Source organism: Cydia pomonella, chromosome 21 (genome assembly GCF_033807575.1).
Source record: "Cydia pomonella isolate Wapato2018A chromosome 21, ilCydPomo1, whole genome shotgun sequence".
Classification (NCBI taxonomy): domain Eukaryota; kingdom Metazoa; phylum Arthropoda; class Insecta; order Lepidoptera; family Tortricidae; genus Cydia; species Cydia pomonella.
In genome coordinates this window covers 12,472,443-12,494,256 of record NC_084723.1, presented here as the reverse complement: position 1 = coordinate 12,494,256, position 21,814 = coordinate 12,472,443, and the positions used below count along the sequence as shown (strand labels likewise).

Below are 21,814 nucleotides of genomic sequence, written 5' to 3'. Positions count from 1 at the left end.
TCTAACACATATGACCTCGGTCTCTAAAGTCTCGGTCTTTAAAAGTGAATACGATTTTACTGAACCAGTGAGCTCCATCTTAAACTCTGTCTTGAAGTCGATTTTAAAACGAAAGTGAAGGATCCGCGTGAAATCACTGTTTTATACAAACGTACGTAGTCCTCATTTTCCTCTTTGGATATTAACATTATTGAAAATATTTTGACACAATTTATTGTATATCAACAATAGCTATGCTCCTACGTTTGTTTTTATTCGAGTGAGTTAGAACCATTTAAAAATTTGTATGAAATTTGATTTTCGGTCCTAATTTTTATAATAATACTAAAATCGAAAAGTGACACTTAAGGGCTCTGGTTAATATACATCAAATTATCTAAAAATATTTTCCAAAATGTCAATATCCAGAGAGGAATAGGGTTGTTTCCAATTTTTTGAAATGCTTGTATTACATTCTATATTAACTAAAACTTGCCCTAAAATTCAACTTTTATACTAAAAACGGCTTTAAATATGTTAAATTAACAAAATATATTTTGACCGATGCTTTCGCGCCCAAAACGCTCTTTGAAAATTGTGTGACGTCACAGTTTACGGTTTGACACATAACTACATACACACGTAGTAGATACGAACTGTCAACTGACATTTGTCATTTGTTGTTTATCGCCTAACTGTCAACAGTGTCAATCCGAGAGTTGTGACGTCATCAGAATCTTCAAAGACGTTTCGAGTTTGGTCACGTGACGTGTGCCAAAAGATATTTAAAATTCAATAGTTACAAAAATATGGTCATTACAGGTCCCCTAAAAGTAGTTTAACATGTCCTTATAATCCAAAAGAATTTATTGGGATACAATTCTGCCCTAAGATTTGTAGAAGGAAACAACCCTATTGTACAATCGGCCGTACTCTTTCCTCTTAATCTAAGTATATCTACTTCAAATATCGACTTGAAATATTGCAAGTACTTAACTGAAACACGAATTCTTCTCACGTGTGAAAGTCAACACTGACATTGGCGTATTCACCTTGTGCAAATTGGCAGGGAGTAAAAACCAGAATATTAAAAAAAGTAAGTAAAATAAAATGACATTATACCTACAAATTAATTGGATACAGCCACAGATCTGGGCGGCTACCGGGAAAATCGAAATTCGTCAATTGCGGGCATTTTTCTCTGTCACTCTGATTACGTCTTACGTTCGTCGTGTTGCCTCTCTGTCGCACTTGTAAATTCGTATACATAAGTGTGACAGGGAGGCAACACGTCGAACGTGGTTCACGGTAGGCCCTCTGATCCATTTATGGTTCAATCTTATTTGGTTATCAATACTACCAATATCAAATGTCCAATGTAAAGTAAAACTCAACAAATAAAGTCCGTGGCTGTACCAACGAACTGATCTAGGCTATAACTATAACCACGAAAATCGAAGTTCGTCAATTGCGGGCATTTTTCTCTGTCACTCTAATTACGTCTTAGTGAGAGTAAATGAGTAAGATCCCCGCAATTTGCGAATTTCGGTTTTCGCGGTAGGGCTCCTGTTGATAGAACCACAAGATAAATCTAGAAAAAGATCTTAAGTAGGTGGTATTCAAGCAAGCCAACCTTGTCCGTAGAAAAACCGCGAAATTCAAATTTAGTTCAATAAGATCGATACTTCGCGCCAAAATTTTTGAAATTGGTCGACTTTTTACCTCTTGAAATTAGGCTCGTATTATTCGTTTTGATGAGTATTTTTATGTGGGTAGTTTTGCATGAATGTATTTTTTACGGAGATTAGAATTGTTATTGTCATTTATCCGTTTAAATTGTTTTATTTCAAGAATTACCTACTAATTACGGTAACCGAAGACAATGTTTGGTTCAGTTGCGTCAGATACACGACTTATGACTAAAACACATGTTAAAACAAAACAAATATTAACATGTATTAGAATTTAAATAATAATTCAAAGTTTATTAGGCTCATAAAATATGAATAGGCAAATTAAAACAAAGAAAAATATTGAGAAAAACACGCGGAAGTGTTCGTATATTTACGATTTGGCAACAATTTCGAATATATTTGACGGTATGTGTGGGTGGACCCACGTAGCTAAAAGTTTGCGAATATATCGAAAATAAACACGATGTTCCACAATAGGCAATAGAGCAATGATTTTAAAAAATGCAAAAAGTTTGTCAATTGATTTTTTCTTTCAAACATAATGGGGTAATAGGCAGAAATAGAGTGTCAACGTCAATGTTTATTTTTAAATTGAACTTGACCTCTACGTTATGTCATAAATATTTACTAGCTATAATAAAAACAAGATTCTTCTAATTCATTAATTTTTAAACTGAACCAGTTGGACTTTTATTAAGTAAATATTAATATTTAAAATATAAATATATTATGTAACTTAAAAAAATACTTACCAAAAATACAAGATAAAATTAAAAATAACACGACACTAATCACAGAACGAACGGAGCAGAACTAAATAATCGAACGTAATGATAAGTGTTCGATTTTTAAATTATGTAACGAGCTCCCATTGGCGCGTTCTGAGCGACCGACGCGCGCAGCATCCACGCTTGATTTTGGAACACTGACTAAATAAATTCAAATTGCGTACGGTCTGTACTACGCCAATTGTTATATATTTCACCTCTAACCACCAAACTATTTTGGTCACTAATGCTAATAAGAATAGACATTATAATCGCGTGCATTATTGTATGTATTTTTAGGTTAACTCTTGTTTGGACAGCGGTGTTTACTTCCAATACTCGTACGTGTAAAACTGTTTGCTCTAGCCTTTCAGGTAATCTCCGGAACATCGGACCTCGTTTAGCTAATGAAAACATTTTTACACATTAACTGATAACATTTACTATAAAGCGCGTGGTGTTAGGCGCCATATATAATTCTGCCGTTATCAATATTTGAGTTATCAGACCCTATTTACTTCTGATTAAGAGGGTTTTGAACCCAAAGTGAGTCAACGTGAGTGGGATCTTTTTTTATTTTAAGAGGCTGTCAATACCTAAAGCGCGCACACTGTCTATTTGTATCGGAGTAAATGAGATAGCACTGTCGCATGTTACTGGGCCTGGGCAAGGGAATAAGAAAAATATTTAAATAAAAAAAAGCGGCCAAGTGCGAGTCGGACTCGCCCAGAAAGGGTTCCGTACCATTTATGACGTATTAAAAAAAACTACTTACTAGATCTGGTTCAAACCAATTTTCGGTGGAAGTTTGCATGGTAATGTATATCATATATTTTTTTTAGATTTTTCATTCTGTTTTTTTAGAAGTTACAGGGGGGGGGAGACACACTTTTTTCACTTTGTAAGTGTCTCTCGCGCAAACTATTCAGTTTAGAAAAAAATGATATTAGAAACCTAAATATCATTTTTGAAGACCTATCCGTAGATACCCCACACATCAAACCCATACGGTTTGATGTAAAAAAAAAAAAAAAAAAATATTTTATGACGTATTAAAAAAACTACTTACTAGATCTCGTTCAAACTAATTTTCGGTGGAAGTATGCAAACTTCCAGTCGGTAAGGTATATATATTTTTTTTGATTTTTCATTATGTTATTTTAGAAGTTACGGGGGGGGGGGGGGACAGTAACGTCATGGAGACTCTGCGTTGTCACATGGTCAGTAAGTCAGTAATGTGCAGCAGATCAATGAGATCATACACTTTCCACAGGCATGGCGGTGCCGCAGCACCTTAAAACAATTGCCTTACTTGGGTCGGGGGGACCGACACCTGCGTACGCCTCACAAGGTTGGGGACGCCAACTCCGGCGCACGCCTAATTGGGTTGGGGACACCAACTCCACCTTGGGTCGAGGGGGACCGACACCTGCGTACGCCTCACAAGGTTGGGGACGCCAACTCCGGCGCACGCCTAATTGGGTTGGGGACATCAAGTCCACCTTGGGTCGAGGGGAACCGACACCTGCGTACGCCTCACAAGGTTGGGGAAGCCAACTCCGGCGCACGCCTAATTGGGTTGGGGACACCAACTCCACATACAGTCCATTTCAACCGGTTGAGGACACCCCTTCCTGCGTACGCCTCACAAGGTTGGGGACACCAACTCCGGCGCACGCCTCCTTGGGTTGGGGACACCAACTCCACATACATCACCGTACTTCACGTATAGTGCACTCTTCCTCGTAACCCTACCTAAGTAGTGGACACGTCAACTACTAAGTTACGGGGACAAACATTCTATAGTTCTCTTGGAGGGTCTTTAGTATCATGAGTCGTAACAGATAAATATCAAACAGGGCATATAAAAGCGATATTATGCGAATTCTATTTATAGACTCGTACAAATACTATTCAGATAATTAAGATCAAAAGTAATAAATATCAGGATTGAGCGTACTTAACTTATTAAGGGATAAGCTGCCGTCGTCTCCACAATCCGACGTGCACTCAAATGACTATACTTAATAACACTACCAAGTCTACCAACCGATCACTATTGCTGCCGCGGGCAAAATGGATGAGCGGCCGGTTGCGTCGGAAATTCAAGAGTCTCGTCTTACCCACTTATACAAATATTATTAATGTTGCCGACTTGTCATCGCGATATCGAAATCTACCTTACACTGTCAAACTAGATTGGAACTCGATTCGCGACACATGCCATTTAGTTTCCTTAATAAGATGTAGGAAATAAAGGTAGTGTACCCCGCAGTAATTCCTCTACAAGAAAAAAAACTGTACAGTATGATAAAGTATCAATAAATAAAAAGTATTGTCTAAATTTCCAAAGAATAATAATAAAAGGATTTAAGTAAATACCTAAAGTATTAAATCGTAAATATCTTTACTCATGACCCGAAGTTAACGGAATACAATAAAAACACGGTGTATAACTGGAACTCTATTTTTAACGCCTCCTGCTTTAAACATTTATTGACAACTAGCAGTAGGTACTGATAAATTCCGCTACTTGACGCTAGATGTCGACTACGTACGAAATAACTCGCGTGTTGGTAAGAAAACTGATGTATGGAGTTACCACTCTTTTTTTATCTCTATGTTACTATACCTAAACATCATTTTACGTAAATACTTTCGATGTTAATATTCAGAGAGCGAAATGAGGACTAGGATTGTATGGATAAGCGGTCACGTGACTTCGTCCCTTTTCCTCTTAAGATAAAATCTCACTCTGCGCCTGCGTATTGTCTAAAGATATTTATCTCGACGAGTTTTATCGTTTATCGAAAATCAGGCGTTATCGCTATCGAGATTACGGTAATGTGGTAAGCCCTTCCTGATTGTGATTTATATTACCTAAATACCTAGTAACTGTTAGTAGGTAAGTAAAGTTGCTCAATATTACCGGTTTAGAAAACAGTACGTCTACCAAATAGCTAATAATACACTTGACGGGGAAATTAACGTGGAGAACCAAAACAGCCTTCTTCTTGTCCAAAGGGAATTTGAAATAGGGAGCGTGCATGAACTGTAGGAGGCAGCACATGAGCCGTCAGTTTTTTGGCGCGAGGCGTAAATGTGACGTTTATTGTCCCGATGTAGCCCACAAGATGGCAGAACCTACTATGCACAAGAAAACACGTGACGTGTAAATGTACATGTTTATGGTTCCGATTCAGGCCACAAGATGGCAGACCCTCCAACGCGCACGGTTCCTATAGAGGTTTCTTGTTACAGAAAACTTTGTAGCGACGTAAATTTACTGCCATCTTTCGACACATAATTAAAACTTCTAGGCCTTTTGACTTTGATCCTTATTCTTTCACTGATATGTGTTCAATTTGTTAAATATCAAAAAGTGGCGCCATCGCTCGAAACGATGCTGCTATACCTTTGGCCTTTGATCTATTAGATGGCGCCACTTTTTGATATTGAACAAATGCAATACATCAGTGAAAGAATAAGGATCAGAATCAAATGGCGTTCTAAGTTTTAATGTGTCGAAAGATGGCAATAAATTTGTCGCTACAAAGTTTTCTTTGACAATACACCTCTATTTCAAATTCTCTTTGCTAGAAAGTAATTATGATCATATGTCAATATGACGGCCATGTTAGGCTTAAAACGCACTGCGATTAATTATTTGCTGTTTCAGTCTTGCAAGTGCGTGCCCTTATAGGGAGCGTGCATGAACTGTAGGAGGCAGCACAGGAGCCGTAAGATTTTTGGCGCAAGTCGTAAATGTGATGTTTATTGTTCCGAGGTAGCCCACAAGATGGCAGAACCTACTATGCACAAGAAAACACGTGACGTGTAAATGTACGTTTATTGTTCCGATTCAGGCCACAAGATGGCAGACCCTCTAACACGCACGGTCCCTATGAAGCAAGCTTTACGACACACTTCTTGCGGTTCTGAAAGCGCAAAAAATTAATCGCAGTGCGTTCTAAGCCTTACTCATTTATTTGGCCAAGATTATATCAATACCAAGGAAATCCCCCTCCCAAAATACAAAACACGCAAGTAGGTACACTATACCTTTATTAAAGAAAAAAACATAAAATTTATAATTATAAGTCTCAACTCTTTCAGCAGGCAAAATTACCTGTCATATGTATTTCAACAAAAAGTTCGTACACGTTTGTATACGAATACGTACTTGGCAAAAATATCACATATTCAGTGATTATATTTTCAACAAAATCATCACATATTCCTACTAATTCTCTTAGTAGCTAAAAAATATCCTTATCTTTATTAAAAGTACGACGTACACGGACGAAGTTTATTTCGTCCGATATTTAAGTATAATACATAAAGAAAAGTTTTTTTTTTTGCTAGATTCCTAACATTTTTTGCGTCATGTATCCACTGACAAGAAAATATATTCATGTCTTCCCGTTTTATTGGTTGGACATTTCATTCCTCGCCACTGCCTTACATCTGTGAATGTCATCTCGCTTTGTGTGGTAGGGCACAGCCATAGAAATAGGATAGTATAGAACGACTGTCAAACTTCGAAAGTGTGACCAAAAATGAAATGCAAGTGTGTGCGTAAATTGTCTGTTTTTTTTTATTTTATACCACGACGGTGGCAAGCAAGCATACGGCCCGCCTGATGGTAAGCAGTCACCGTAGCCTATGGACGCCTGCAACTCCAGAGGTGTTACATGCGCGTTGCCGACCCTTTTAAAAATCTGTACACTCCTTTTTTGTAGAACTTCATACTGTAGACCCTCGGGAAAACCGAACAAAAATAGTGATGTCAACTCATGTTACAACATAGTATTTATTACAAGGCAACATATTATTTATTACAACGGCATGAAAGGTACGGGCCCTGTGAATGTGGTCTGAAAACGTTACATTTTGCAAAATATTGTGTTAAATAATTCTGCAGTTTGTATTTTGATGGTGGTGCTGGTTTAGCATTTGTTTATATTCACTACTAACATTGATACTGGTTTCTTTACTTTTTAGGGTTCCGTAGCCAAATGGCAAAAAACGGAACCCTTATAGATTGTGTCCGTCTGTCTGTCCGATTATGTCACAGCCACTTTTTTCCGAAACCATAAGAGATATACTGTTCAAACTTGGTAAGTAGATGTATTCTACGAACCGCATTAAGATTTTTACACAAAAATAGAAAAAAAAAAAAACAATAAATTTTGGAGGTTCCCTATACTTAGAACTGAAACTCAAAAAATCTTTTTTCATCAAACCCATACGTGTGGGGTATCTGGGATAGGTCTTTAAAAATGATATTGAGGTTTCTAATATATTTTTTTTCTAAACTGAATAGTTAGCGCGAGAGACACTTCCAAAGTGGTAAAATGTGTAAGAAAAAAACTTTAAGCTTTCTTGTGTTTTCTTTGACCCCGACTTTAGCCCTTATCCCCCCTTTGACCGCTTTAACCAGGATTTGGCACGGTCTGAAGTCTCTCGCATGTCGTCGCATCTCGTGAATGTTCGTTAGTCGTTCGAGTGGCGGGTTGTGGGCAGTGTGGGTTGTGATCCGATGAAGTTTGCCTCACGCCAGTCCGTCGGCAGCGGCGCCGCTCCCGGCCGGCCGCGGCGCGGCGTGTCGGACCCGGCGAACAAGAACCCGCTCACGGACACCACACAGCTCATTCTTCTCATCATTCTCCGATCCGCTACGACGCCGACACCACGCATCACTGGGTCGCGCGTCCATACATTATTCTCATTCGAAATTCTTGTATTTAATCGCTTCGATCATTAGAATATTGTTAAAAATCCAAATCGTGTCGACTACATCATTTCGGAACCTCACCTCGGCTCTTTAACCTGTATATGAACGGGTTAATCGAGGAGCTCAGCAGTACCAAAGTCGGATGTCATATTGACGGTATTTGTGTCAATAACATTAGCTATGCTGATGACATGGTACTGCAGAGTCCTTCAATTGGGGCCCTCAAGCGCCTTCTGGCGATCTGTGAAAGGTATGCGGTGGCCCATGGACTCAAATATAATGCTAACAAAAGTAAACTAATGGTTTTTAAGGCAGGTACCAAAACCTACACGCTACCAGCAATTTCTTTAACAGGTGTGCCTTTAAAGCAAGTTAGCCAATTTAAATATTTGGGTCACTGGGTCACCGAAGACTTAAAAGACAACTTGGACGTTGCACGGGAGCGAAGGTCGCTGGCCGTGCGATGCAATATGTTGGCCCGCAGGTTTGCGCGATGCACAGAACAAGTAAAGATTACTCTTTTTAAAGCCTTCTGTGTATTTTTCTACTCATGTAGCCTGTGGGTCAATTATACGCAAAGAGCGAACAGCGATCTTCGCGTCCAATACAATAACGCGTTCCGGGTGCTGATGGGGCTGCCGCGACACTGTAGCGCGTCTGGCATGTTTGCCGAAACCAGGGTAGACGGCTTTGCGGCCGTCATGAGGAAAAGGTGTGCCTCGCTCATGTCCCGTCTGCGCGGCAGTCTCAATCGCATCTTGAGCGTGTTTGCTAACCGCTGGGACAACCCTATGTTAGCCCGGTGGACGTCCATGCATGTTGTCAAACACTGCAGACCCTATATTGTGCTTATTCTGTTTATTTATTTATTTTATTTTACTTTTTAGTCGTAAATTGTAATGCTAATTAAGAACATCGATTAATAATTAGTTTTTAAGATTAACTAACAAGATTGTATGGGCTCTTTCTGAAATAAATGTTTTTATTATTATTTATTATTATATTATTTCGCAAGAACCTGCGCCAACAGATGAGAAGAACATAGGCCACAGCTCTATATTACAGAAGCCCCCAAACAGCGTTATCACCTTGATTGTGTGCGACACCTTCGAGGAGACCGAAGAAAACAGTCCAACTAAATCGGCGCCCATGACCCCAAAAAGTGGAAAGGAAAATAAACAACACGCTGTACCAACACCTAAGACTAATCTTATACATATACACTCCCACCAGACTTACCAGATCACTCCACCAACACAACCTGGCTCGCAAGAACACCCCGTAGTATGTCACGACCCAACACGCAGAGACAGGTCTAGTGAAAACTGACTAGCCTTTTATTTAAATACTACTGTACCTAATATACATCCTAAAGACAGAACACATACAAAGTCACGTACAAAATTTCATATGTAGACATGTACCATCTTATTCAATAGATACACAGTTGTATATCTATCGAATAAGATGGTACATGTCTACATATGAAATTATGCACTGAAGTTAACTATGGGAATGGCGTCTGCACGTCATTATTATTGCAATAGATTATAAAATATTGTAAACTGCTGATATTTTTTTACTCTTACCTTCTGTCTACTGTTTGATGTAAATATTGGAATCACTCACAATCAAAAGGTCACAACCCGAAATAACCTGCTGAGGAAACTTACCTCAACGCACTGGGGCGCTTCCGCACACACACTCCGCACAACCGGCCTGGCACTCTGCTATTCGGCGGGTGAATACGCATGCCCGGTGAGGCACCGCTCACCCCACGCAGGACAAGTTTCTTCAGCACTCAACGACACCTGCCGCATTATCACCGGCTGTCTGAAACCCACTCCACTCAGTAAGATCTACCCTTTGGCGGGTATAGCGCCCCCGGAGACCCGAAGGGAGGTGGCCTGCGCTGTCGAAAAACTCAAGCAAGAGCAAGATCCAAGACACCCTCTCCACGGCCACAAGCTACCACCGCCGCGTCTAAAGAGCCGAAAGAGCTTTATGCGGTGCACTACCGCTATCAGTGTCTCACCACCCGAGAACCGGCTGGCACAATGGCAAAGTACTCGCGCCCCTCCTGATGACTACGTTCGTCCCGCCGAAACGCTCCCGGCTGGGCATAAACAACCATGGCCGATCTGGAAAGCTTTAAATAGACTGCGTTCCCAAGTTGGCCGCAGCAAAGACAATTTAGTAAGGTGGGGTGGCCTACGCGGCTCAGATACTCAATGCACATGTGGCACGGCTCCCCAAACGATGATATACATGCTGTCCTGCCCAGCAAACCTCTCTCTCAAACAATGGCCTCTTTTCTCATCATGACGTCTCGCCGGCAGACTAGATGGCGTTGATCGCCGCCCTTTCGCCGCCGCAAAGCCGCGTTCAGTTTTATGTTTATGCCGTGTCGTACAGCTGCGTTCGTGACCCACAAATGGTCTCGCCGGTAGATCAGCGCTGACTTTTGGGTTAGCATTAATGCTGAGGCGGGACCATTTCGTGGTAAACTATTTATTTATTCTATGTTTCTTTCTTTTGTTATGTTGTTATACTTTTGTATGTCATAGTTTATCACGAATAAATGCTATGATTTCTGATTTTCAAACCCGCACACATGTTCCGAACAAGATCTACGGGACGCAACAGACAGGGCGTTAAGCGTCGCTACCTTCTGGTCCCGCTTAATATAAAACCGTATATATATGACGATAAATACTTAACCATCGACACGAGAAGAAGAATATTTGAATCTCTTATTAATTTTAGAATTTAATATATAATTTTGCGCGTTTAACTATGAGAGGTTTAATTTGTTAATGAGTCCAATTAAGTTAGTTATATTCAGGGCCCGTACTTTTCATGCCGTTGACGCAAAAATGACGTAGAGCCCAACTGGGGAAGTACCTCCACCTTACAGAAAACCGCAGCCAAATAACACTAGACCCTACTCATAGTGTTGTGTTCCCGCCGGCGAGTAAGGTTGCCAGAGCTCAACGAGAGTGCGGGGTGTCAGGGTTGGCAACGCGCATGTAACCGCTTACCATCAGGCGGGCCGTATGCTTGTTTGCCACCAACGTAGTATTTAAAAAAAATACACAGTACGCAGTATTCCCTCCTACATATTAATAAAAGTTGACTACATAGTAATTTTGCCTGCTGTAAGTAATCCATATATCCTAGGCACTAATCCTCATCCATAGGCTCTTCCTTCTTCTTCTTCTTCTTTTTCTTCTTCTTGGCGCTGGCTTCCAGCTCCTGCGTCGCGTTCAGGGCTTCCTCCATAGCCTCCTTCATGACTTCGATGTTCTTCTTGGGAATGTCGCCGGTCTCGTAGAACTTGAGCCGGTCTTCGACTTGCTGCCGTAGCTTTTCGCCGAAGACTGTTGTTTGGGATTCTGTGAAAAGAAATGGTAGTTAAAATAATCGTAAAAACTTAGTAACATTCAGACTACATAAATGCCTTTAGGAATGAAGTCCGCCATCTGTAAGCAGTAACGTTTAAAAAAAAAATTGTGATATAATACCGTTTATATCACTAAATATGGCTGAATATGAATAAGATTTCAACCCAGTCTATCACAGCAAGCTCTGGCGAGGCTAAGAGGTCGAAAGTATAGATACCAATTTTCGAAGGTTTCTGCTAAGTTTTAAATAAAACTGTCGCCATTTAAATACTTTGTCAAAACACAACGTTGTTTAATATTTGTTAAAAAAAAAAATCTTTCAGTCAAACCAAACCAACCAAGCATTTTCGCAAGTATTCGTAAGATAAATCACTTATATGGAGTGACCCTTTTATTTATTTAATAATTATTGCACATAAGAAACTTATTGTACAAAAGGCGGACTTAATATCAAAAGGCATTTTCTTCCAGTCATCCTTAACTACCCATGTGTGCGCATTAAAAGTTGTAGCAATATATTATTTATCCACAGTCCAAACACAACTGCGAATTAATTATAATGCATATGTTGTAGCACATCTGTTATTACCGCAAACAGATACAGCTGCGTAGCGATAGATCAAAGTGTGCAAGTGATTTCATGTATTTATCAATAAATAAGCGTTATTCATATATTTATGATTATAATCACCATGCTTAGTTTTGGTCAATCTGTGCAGATTGACCTCTAATTAACTGAAGCGAAGGACTAAGAGCCGCCATACACGGACTGCTCGAGCAGTAACCCAGTGATCAACATACACGGACTGCTTTTGCAGCTTGACCGCGTGATGATATTTCACCGCGCAGCCAACCGCCCGAAGCAGTTGCAACTGCTTGAGCGGTTCATGTATTGCAAATGACGATTTTGTATTGAAACTGCATATCACCCAACGGCGACCGCATGAAGCTGTTGGCACTGACTGCTCAAAGCAGTCCGTGTATGGCGGCCCTTAAGTGCCATTATAGTCTATGGCACTTAAGACCATTGTGAGTACGCTGGGAAAATGTCTCAACGAAGTTTTTTTTTTGTTTTTACATGTTTTAAGCTTATCCATCTTATCGCGAGGTCTACAGCTCACAGAAACACTAGTTATTTATTTGTTTACTGCATTAGCAGAACTTACGGGGCTCCGTGCGGTTTTCATCGATGTTTGACAAGTTTTGAAACGTTACTCCTACATTTGCACTATAGATAGAATTATAAGACAAACGGCTATCGGTTCTTCAATCTTTTATCTCCATTCTTGTCTGCCGGATTTTGAACGAAATGAACACTTATTTTTTTATACGTTTTTTAAACATTGTCTAAAAAAACACTTTTTTCGTAGCTCGAAGGCTGTGAAGGATTTTACATGTACGAAATCTACAAATTTGGATTCGTCTTTGACGTCTCTTAAAACTGGTCAGAGATTTTAATTTTAAAGTAATTAAAACAAAAGTTATGGTCAGAAAACCAGTTTTTTGGCCTAAAATTGTAAATATGGGATACTATATTGCTTACAGCCGTTGCTGTTAATGTGATAAGCTACAAAAAACTAAGGAATTCAGATCGAAGATCATTGGCGCTAGGAAGCCCCTTACTAGAGAAGCAATCGATTCTCGACGCGATGGAGCACTTATAAGCCAAATAACGACTGATGCGGCCCTTATTCTTCAGTCCCGCGCATCCGATGAAGGTCGAGTGGTACAGGAGACCGTATTTGGGCATGTTTGAGCGGGTCTTTAGAGCTTTGAACAAAAGTCATAATCTTAAGATCTTACCAGAGAAGCAATCGATTCTCGACGCGATGGAGCACTTATTGGCCAAATAACGACTGATGCGGCCCTTATTCTTCAGTCCCGCGCGTCCGATGAAGGTCGAATGGTACAGGAGGCCATATTTGGGCGTGTTTGAGCGGGTCTTTAGAGCTCTGAATAGCGCCTTTTCAGCACCTGAGGACAAAAAATCATACGCTTAATTTTTCTATTGCAAGTAATTTTAATAGTAGATTATAACCCCTTTAGCTCTCCGAGTTATATACTCGGCTTTTCACTTCGATTGCGAGGAAAATATACAGAAATATGGACTTTATAAAACCATTTGAAATGTCATTATTTTATGTTCTTCATCAGGCGGGTCCACACAGAGCGAGCATACGCACGAGGCAAAAACGCACGCGGTGCCTCGGTCGAGGCACATCTACATACTGGCCGGTTTGTGTGTGAGGAAATTGTCTCGCGCGTATGCTCGCTCTGTGTGGACCTATCAGCAGTTCCACTTCTGCAAATCTCTGTTTCCGAGAGGTAATGCACGATTTGTGTCAAAAGCCTTGAAGTTAATTAACAATTCATCACATATATTTAATTATGATTTTGTAGCAATACTTAGGTGCACACAGACTTACTGAAAAAACCTGCGTGTGTTTTAGTACAGCAATAATGTGCCCACTTTGGATATATGTGACTAGAACCATGGTCAGATTTAAAGCCACTGCGTTGGGTAGTGGGGCGGGGTTATATTTTTAAATATAAGGATGCGTTTCCAACCAGAGATGTGAGAGGATGCGTAGAGGGCTGTTTGTTAAAAACCAGTCAGCAATTTTCTACTGGTTTTTAACAAACACATGCCTCGCAACGTATCCTCGCATCTCTGGTGGAAACGCAGCTTCACAGACTTTTGTTTAATGCCATGTGAATTGTAGCATTTCAATAGGCGAGTCCACAGAGAGCGAGCATACGCACGAGGCAATTTCCTCGTGCACGGCCAGTGTAGACGTGCCTCGCCCGAGCGCGGCCTTGGCTGAGCCGCTCGGTGTCGACTTTTCAGCATGATCAAAGGCGCTTCAGACGTTTTTCCGTGCTTAGACGTGTTTGTTTATGATGCGCGTGATTATTTTGTTCGTACTTACGTTAAAAGTTGACAAAACATGACGTTAGAAAATAATAATAATAACGAATGTTGCAAATTGTCGTGTACCTCTTTTCTTCCTCATTTGAAGTGCTTTAAATAGCAAAATAAAAGAAACACAAGCTACTGCATTCATTACGTGCGGGGCCACTTTGAACAGCTGACTGAAAGACGCCATGTTGCCGAGCAAATTGGCTTGGGTGATGCCTCAACGTGTTAAGGCAAAAGTTACACAAGCACGCGGCGGGGCGTTTGCCTCGCGAGGAAATTTCCTCGCGAGGCTGCTCGCTGTGAGGACCCGCCAATTGGGCTTTATAACTTACCAAGGATTTGCAGTGTGGAAGCTGGGTACTTGGCGAGACTGGTCAGCGAACCAGCCTTGGAGATGAGGCGAGCGCCGACTTGGTCGCCAATTAGAGTAGTCAGGTTCGGCGCCACAGAGTTCATCTTCGTGTGGAGATATTCTGCTATTTGTTTCCTGTGGTAATAAATTAATATTTGGGTAAAATCTTGATTGACTTGTATAAAGCTAAAAAACAAATGCGTCAAAACATTTTCCCTGGATCCAAATTATTCTTGTAGCGATACTTAGGTGCACACAGACTTACTGAGGAAACCTGCGTGTGTTTTAGTAAAGCAATAATGTGCCCACTTTGAATATATGTGACTAGAATCATTGTTAGATTTAAAGCCACTGCGTTGGGTAGTGGGACAAATTTTAGGGTTCCCTGATAGAGATTTTACTTAAGATTTTCGTATACTCGAGTATACGACCTGCGAGAATTGAAAATTGATATATTGTTATCTGCCTCTTTCACTCTTGCATATACGACATACGAGCAATAGAGATGCACAAAATGAAATTTCGATTTTATGTTCGCAGTAGGCCCTCTTTTTTTGTATCGCCTAATACCTCGCTAAATTGAGTACATAATAATAATCATATTAGTCGTATTTCAATCTAACCAATGAAATGTTAAAAAGCAACTAAATACTTATCATAACATAACCTACTGAGACGGAGTAGTTGTTTTGTTTTTGAATTGGGAACCCTAGGTTACATAATAAAAGTTGAAAAAAGATTGTAGAATATCGGAGCGGCCGAGGTGCTCAAAAATATCTTAACACGCACTTTAGCGCCTTGGCAATAGAGGCGTGTTTAGATATTTGTGAGCATCTTGGCCGCTCCGATATATCTGATGGTGACTGTACAAAAATTTGTACACAGTCTTAGGAGGATAAATAAAAATAAGATAGTAATAATAACTTAAAAATAAAAACAAACCTGTAATCACTAAGCTTAACAACCCTCTCAGCGAACATCTGTATATTAATCAGGTCCACCGGAGATATATCCATGCCCATGGACATCTTCGAAGCGTCCAGTATGGCTTGGGCCTTCTCTGAGTCGCCCAGGATCTCGGTGAGGGGCTCCAGGGACTCTTCGGAGAGAGATTTGCGATCCTTGATGTATTCAGCGCACTTGGTGTAAAGGTAGTTCTCGGGGACGATGCTGACAAGCTCTGGGAAGTGGTAGGAGTACCACTCTCTGAGGAAGAAAGTGGTGTTTTAGATGGATGGAACAATCTATGCAATCGGCAAAACATAGCGATTCAAATATATATACCTAAGACCTATGTGTACCTATGTTTTACAAATAAAGCATTATAATTAAGGTTCGCACACGAAGTTATCCAAGATCCCAGAACCGCCAGACCTTACTTATTTTCTCATGAATAAAATGTATGGGATAATATACTGTTCATATGTACTTTTAATGTCTGCATACTTGCTACATTGGCCCGACGTCCATTTGTCCGGTACAAGGTGCAAAAGGTTGGTAAAAATATTACTAACTTTTCTCAATATTCTTATGGCTGCTTTTTATGTATGTTTTAGAAAACATTGTTAAAAATTAATAGTCAACATTGCCAGAACAATTCCGCCGGCGATAACTATTACTAGACGCTTTAAAACTGTCAAAAAAATATTGTAACTTTACTTATATTCTCACTCTTGATTTTTATATATGATACTCAGGGAACATTTTTACCTAACTTTAGCGCCTTTTACGGCCGTCGGGCCAATATAGCAAGTATGCAGACATTAAAAGTACATACCAACACTATATTTGCCCATACATTTTAGAAGAAAGGCCAGGTCAAGAGCACCCTAAACCGACGAGCGTGTATGAGGAATGTCATGAAAGTGAAGGAAGCGAAAGAGGTATGTCAGGATCGTAGCAAGTGGAAATCCGTGGTCTCTGCCTACCTCTCCGGGAAATAGGCATGATTATTCATGAGAAAATAAGTAAGGTCTAGCGGCTCTGGGATCTTGCTCTATTAGAAGAATTTTAGCTATAATACATGAGCCCCAGGAGGGACCAAGCGGTGCTCTCTATGATTCCTCAGATTTCGTGCACAAACTGTATGTGTTTGCTTCGTATTTACCAGATTTCATAACTCTACTACTTTTGGTATTTTGGTAGTGCGATTGACTAGAATTTTCCTATGATTTCACACAATCTGTATTTTGCATGGGTTTGCCTAGAAAGGACTCTTGAAAATATTTACCTGATCCTCATGGAAAATGTATTGACATCCTTGTCCAACTGATCTAGCAGTGCAATAGACTGTATGATCATGTTATCCACTCTGTGAACGTTGAACTTGACACGGGCTCTGGAGTATGAGTGCCCAAGACCAAGCTGTGCTACACTGCATGCCTTGAGAGTCAGTCCCTTGATGAGAGCATGGAAGTGGTGACGAATACCTGTGGAAATCAGGTTTTATTTATATTTATTTAAAGTTTATTGCACAAAAAAACTTTATGTTGAAAATTCAAACTTAATGCTATGAGGCTTTCTGTACCCATTAACCTTCGATCTACGGGGACAGGAAAGGTAATATGTACGTTTTTAGAATTAGACAAATTTACAGAAATATCTATTTCTACAGAATTACATCTGCAGACCTCTTTCTAATGCTTAAAAACTATATATAAATAAATTGTATAAAACTGACTGTAAAAGAAAACACAGATCTCGAAACTAGGAGTCAAATTCAATGGGAGACTATACTCTTGAATTTATTCAGAATCTAAGAATAGATAATAGGTAGGTCCTGAATTGAATAAATATGTAGGTCAAAAGGCGCGTCCACGCAGAAAGAGCCGCCTCGAGAGGAAATTGCCAGTTCGGCCGCATTGCCTCGGGCGAGTCACGTCTCCTCCGACCGAGCTGATTCGCGCGGCAATTTCCTCGCGAGGCGGCTCGTTCTCTGTGGACCCTCCTATCCTATTAAGGAAAAACCATAACCTAATATGGACTACCAAATCTCGAGTTCGTTTTTTTTAGCATTAGAAAAAAGGTAAACAATCTTGACATGTCTCTTTCTAAAAACGCTTTAAAAAAATCTGTAACTATTACTTATCCACTCACTTGCTTTTGGTAACTGTAGTTACCGGCTGTCACCTTTATTTTATTATAATAATAGAGGCCACTGAAAAATATGAAACATCTGAGTGGGAAAGCAAAATAATGTAAATTATTGTATATGAATTATAATTGTTACATATTTGCTGTGATTTACTTTTCAAAAGTGTTTTTCAATTAAGAACACGTCAAAATCGCTTACCTTTCTAATGCTAAAAAAAACGAACGACTGTTGTTCCCTGTTGAGTTGAGTTTATGGCATCAGTCTACACTACTCTACACAGATAACTTACAAGTTGTAAACCAAATTGCAACAACATCAGGTCTTAAGATGATCAGTTGATTGTGAATTTTGATGTTAGCACATACATGTAGATTTAAAGCCACTGCGTTGGGTAGTGGGACCAAATTATTTTGGTCTATCTATATATTTCATTTGGATCTAAAATAATTTAAACTTAAATACGTGTGACTCAGTCATACAGCTAATGAGGTGTAACATTTTGTACAGTTGCCATCAGATATATCAGAGCGGCCAAGGTGGTCACAAATATCTGAACACGCCTCTATTGTCAAGGCGTTAGAGTTCGTGTTCAGATATTTTTGAGCACCTCTGCAAATGCAATATATCTGATGGTGGCTGTATATATGAAATTATGTCATTGGCGGAATAACACTCATGGGATTTTTTGTTTACATTATTTTATGATTGGTTGATACTACTGCAAAAAATAGCAATGTTATTATGTATTTAAGTATTTATAAATATTTATATATTATATATATCATTGTCTAAGTACCCTCAACACAAGCCTTATTGAGCTTACTGTGGGACTTAGTTAATTTGTGTAATAATGTCCTATAATATTTATTTATTTATTATAATTTAAATTAGACATTAATACACCCTAACTCATCGCCCCACAACGAAAACGCGAAAAAAAAAACATTTTGTATGGACAGTCCAAATTTTCAAATCATTTATTCATTTGCAAGACACAAAACAAGTTCTTACAAAATAAAAATGTCCAATACATTCTGCTTAACTAAGCATGCAAAGTGCGGTAGTGACCCCTAAAATTTATTAAAAAATTCGGAAAAAAAAATTACATTACTTTTTTAGTCATAGATTTAACATCAAGCAAAGAATTTTTTATTATGTCAGGACAATTGTTATGACCTACCTATCAATAATCCAACTATAATTGTAATTCAACAAACAGCATTTGTTTCCTTACCTCTTAGGATCTCCGGAACAGCCCCAACATGGGAGCACTGAATCTCCAGAGCCTCGCTGATGGCAGCACCAAGCTTGGGATCGGCCACACCGAGAGTGCATTTTCCGCGCTTTTTGCGCTTCGGTAAAGCTCCCTCCAGGAACAGGTTTAGGTCCTCAGGTATGATACCTGGTAATGAGATTTTGATTAATAATACAACTTAAAAACTTGTACTTTGGGTGTGTATTTGAAAACTGTATGCAAGTATGTTGTGATATTTATAAAATGAGTTCCACTGCTGGGCACAGGCCTCCTTTCATGCGTGAGAGGACTTGAGCTACAGTCCCCATGCTAGCCCAATGCGGATTGGCGACTTCACATACACCTTTGAATTTCTTTGCAGATATATGCACCGAAAAGCTAGTGGTAAATATTAAATGATATTTCATACATAAGATAAGATAAGAAAACCGAAAACTCATTGGTACGAGCCAGGATTTCAACCCGCTCCCTCCAGATTGAAAGTTGGACATAATATCCACTTGGCCACCACTGCTAAATATGATAATAAAACCTGTTATATATGAAATGGTAACCTGTTTCATTAATAAACCTGGAAATATGAATTAAGATACTAATACCTAAAATAAAATTATAGGTTAAGAATTTACTTCTAAGACCTAAGCTATATAATATTTTTTTAGATAAAGTATTTTTTTAAATGATTTTAGTAAAATTTTGCTTCACTGACAAAATGATATGTAAACTTGTAGCAATACTTAGGTGCACACAGACTTACTGAGGAAACCTGCGTGTGTTTTAGTAAAGCAATAATGTGCCCACTTTGAATATATGTGACTAGAATCATTATTAGATTTAAAACCACTGCGTTGGGTAGTGGGACTCCATAAAGTAATATTATATTTATTTAACATTCAATTTCAAAATAAAAATTGGTAAAGTAACTCTGAAATAATATCCTTGGGAGGCAACTATGAAGTTATTGTAATAATCCTATAAACTTAAAACACGTGTGGTGTTTAATAAATAAACATTAAGGACTTTCACAGAAAATAATAAATAAAAAGTTCATACGTAGTTACCAACATGGACCAATATCAAATAACCACATGCATTATCAAAATATCTCTAAAGTTACAAAATGTCGGCTAACCTTCAGACACCGCGTTGATATTTTCCAAGGCAGTGATAGCAGACTTGAAGGGTTGAAACGCAATGAGGGTGACCACTGAGTTGAACCGCTGCAGATCAGTCACAGACTCCTCGACTTGCGGCAGGAATGCTGCCAGTTCCTCGAACTCCGCCACTTGGAAGAGGGCGAAGCCCGCACTATGTTCGTAAAGAACATATAACTTACTCTGCAACAAGTTACATATTATTGAGCATGTCATAGACAACACCTATACAATAAAGGAAGATAGCACACACCATTTTTGTTTATTTTGTGTTTCTGTTTAATAATTCACCGCATATTTTCTAATAAAATAAAAACACGCGTTAAATCACCGTCGTGTTGCGCGATAACGCGTTGAAATGAAGTGAGGTTATGTCGCTCCGGTTTACGTAATTTGAGGCACGTGTGACATCCAGTATTTCATTATGTGAGTCAAATTAATTTCATAAATAAAAGATTATTTCTTTTTAATAGATCATTTCGTATTAATCTTAGACAATGATTGATATATTTAAAATTAACGAAACTATTTGATGAAATCGCAATATTCGCAATATAATAGAGTGGTTTTAAAAATGTTAGCGTGCAAAGGATTACTCATCGTTTCGTTTAGAAACTCATTATTGCTTGCATATGGTAACATTAAAACATGACAAAAAATATTTATATCTAAAAACTTTACTTAACCAATCAAATAATTATTTAAACGGATTATTGTTAAAATTATAAATGTTTGGACGTTTATAACTCAAATAAAATCATCTATTTCCATTATAAAAGCATTTAATAACATCCACACTTGTTCACAGTATACTAGCAAAAACTAGTGACCTAGGGATTTATATTATAATTATTATAAAGAACATGATTAAAAGTAATTATGTATTTTCCGTGACAGATGAATATAATCAATTTTGAACTAGCGGAAAACTGTAGCCAGTTGTTTTAGGCAATAATTTAAACGACAGACGTTTTACTTATTGTCTAAAACTACGATAAATTAATTTCTTTACAAAGTACACTAAACTTGGTCTTGGCTTTAAAAGTGTAGGTATTCAATCATTTGTCTATGTCTATAATGAAAAAAATTAGAACACATATTACTACATTTAATGCTAAAATACACCATTAAAAAACTAACAGTACAAAGTAACATTCAGAATAGTTCAGTTAAGCACAGCATCCTATTTCTATTCCACTATTTGTAATTACAATAACATTTATGTATCCACCTGACATGTTATCTCGTAAAATGGCTAACTTAATCGTCTTCACCACAAGGCTTTTGGCTTCTTCCTTATTCATATTTGCCATATAACATGCGTCTAGGTAGCCATGAGTATACACAGAACCAGATCCAATAGCACACACAGGTTCCCTTTTCATCATGCCTCCACATGATATTGAGTACACTTGGCCATCGTTAATTTTATCCCAACCAACGATAAGAAAGTCGACG

At 38.8% G+C, this 21,814-nt stretch overlaps 2 protein-coding genes across 4 annotated transcripts in view; both read right to left on the bottom strand.

Annotated features, from left to right (window-relative positions):
* LOC133529606 (facilitated trehalose transporter Tret1-like) overlaps nucleotides 1-4,524 on the bottom strand; it is a 54,547-nt gene extending 50,023 nt beyond the window's left edge. Inside the window, exon 1 of one of the 2 annotated variants that reach the window (XM_061867355.1) lies at nucleotides 4,406-4,524. The gene's annotated coding sequence lies outside the window, so the exon portion shown is untranslated. Of the gene's footprint in view, nucleotides 1-2,425; nucleotides 2,617-4,405 lie in introns of those variants that run through there. The other variant, XM_061867353.1, reaches the window with a different exon arrangement.
* A 1,964-nt stretch (nucleotides 4,525-6,488) lies between these two features.
* Nucleotides 6,489-20,780, bottom strand: LOC133529776 (nucleolar protein 56). 2 transcript variants are annotated; one of them, XR_009801212.1, is made up of 9 exons: nucleotides 20,610-20,780; nucleotides 20,335-20,539; nucleotides 19,182-19,349; nucleotides 17,084-17,282; nucleotides 15,796-16,059; nucleotides 14,834-14,988; nucleotides 13,385-13,555; nucleotides 10,784-11,572; nucleotides 6,489-10,466 (listed from the first exon to the last, which is right to left on the bottom strand). XR_009801212.1 is itself a non-coding variant. In XM_061867585.1 (8 exons), the coding sequence occupies exons 1-8, from the start codon at nucleotides 20,610-20,612 to the stop codon at nucleotides 11,361-11,363; spliced, it is 1,377 nt and encodes a 458-aa protein (XP_061723569.1). In that variant the 5' UTR covers nucleotides 20,613-20,780; the 3' UTR covers nucleotides 6,489-11,360. The 2 variants fall into 2 exon arrangements, 1 of the variants encoding a protein (XP_061723569.1); XM_061867585.1 differs by having other exon boundaries at nucleotides 6,489-11,572.
* Between the last annotated feature and the right edge of the window lie 1,034 nt (nucleotides 20,781-21,814).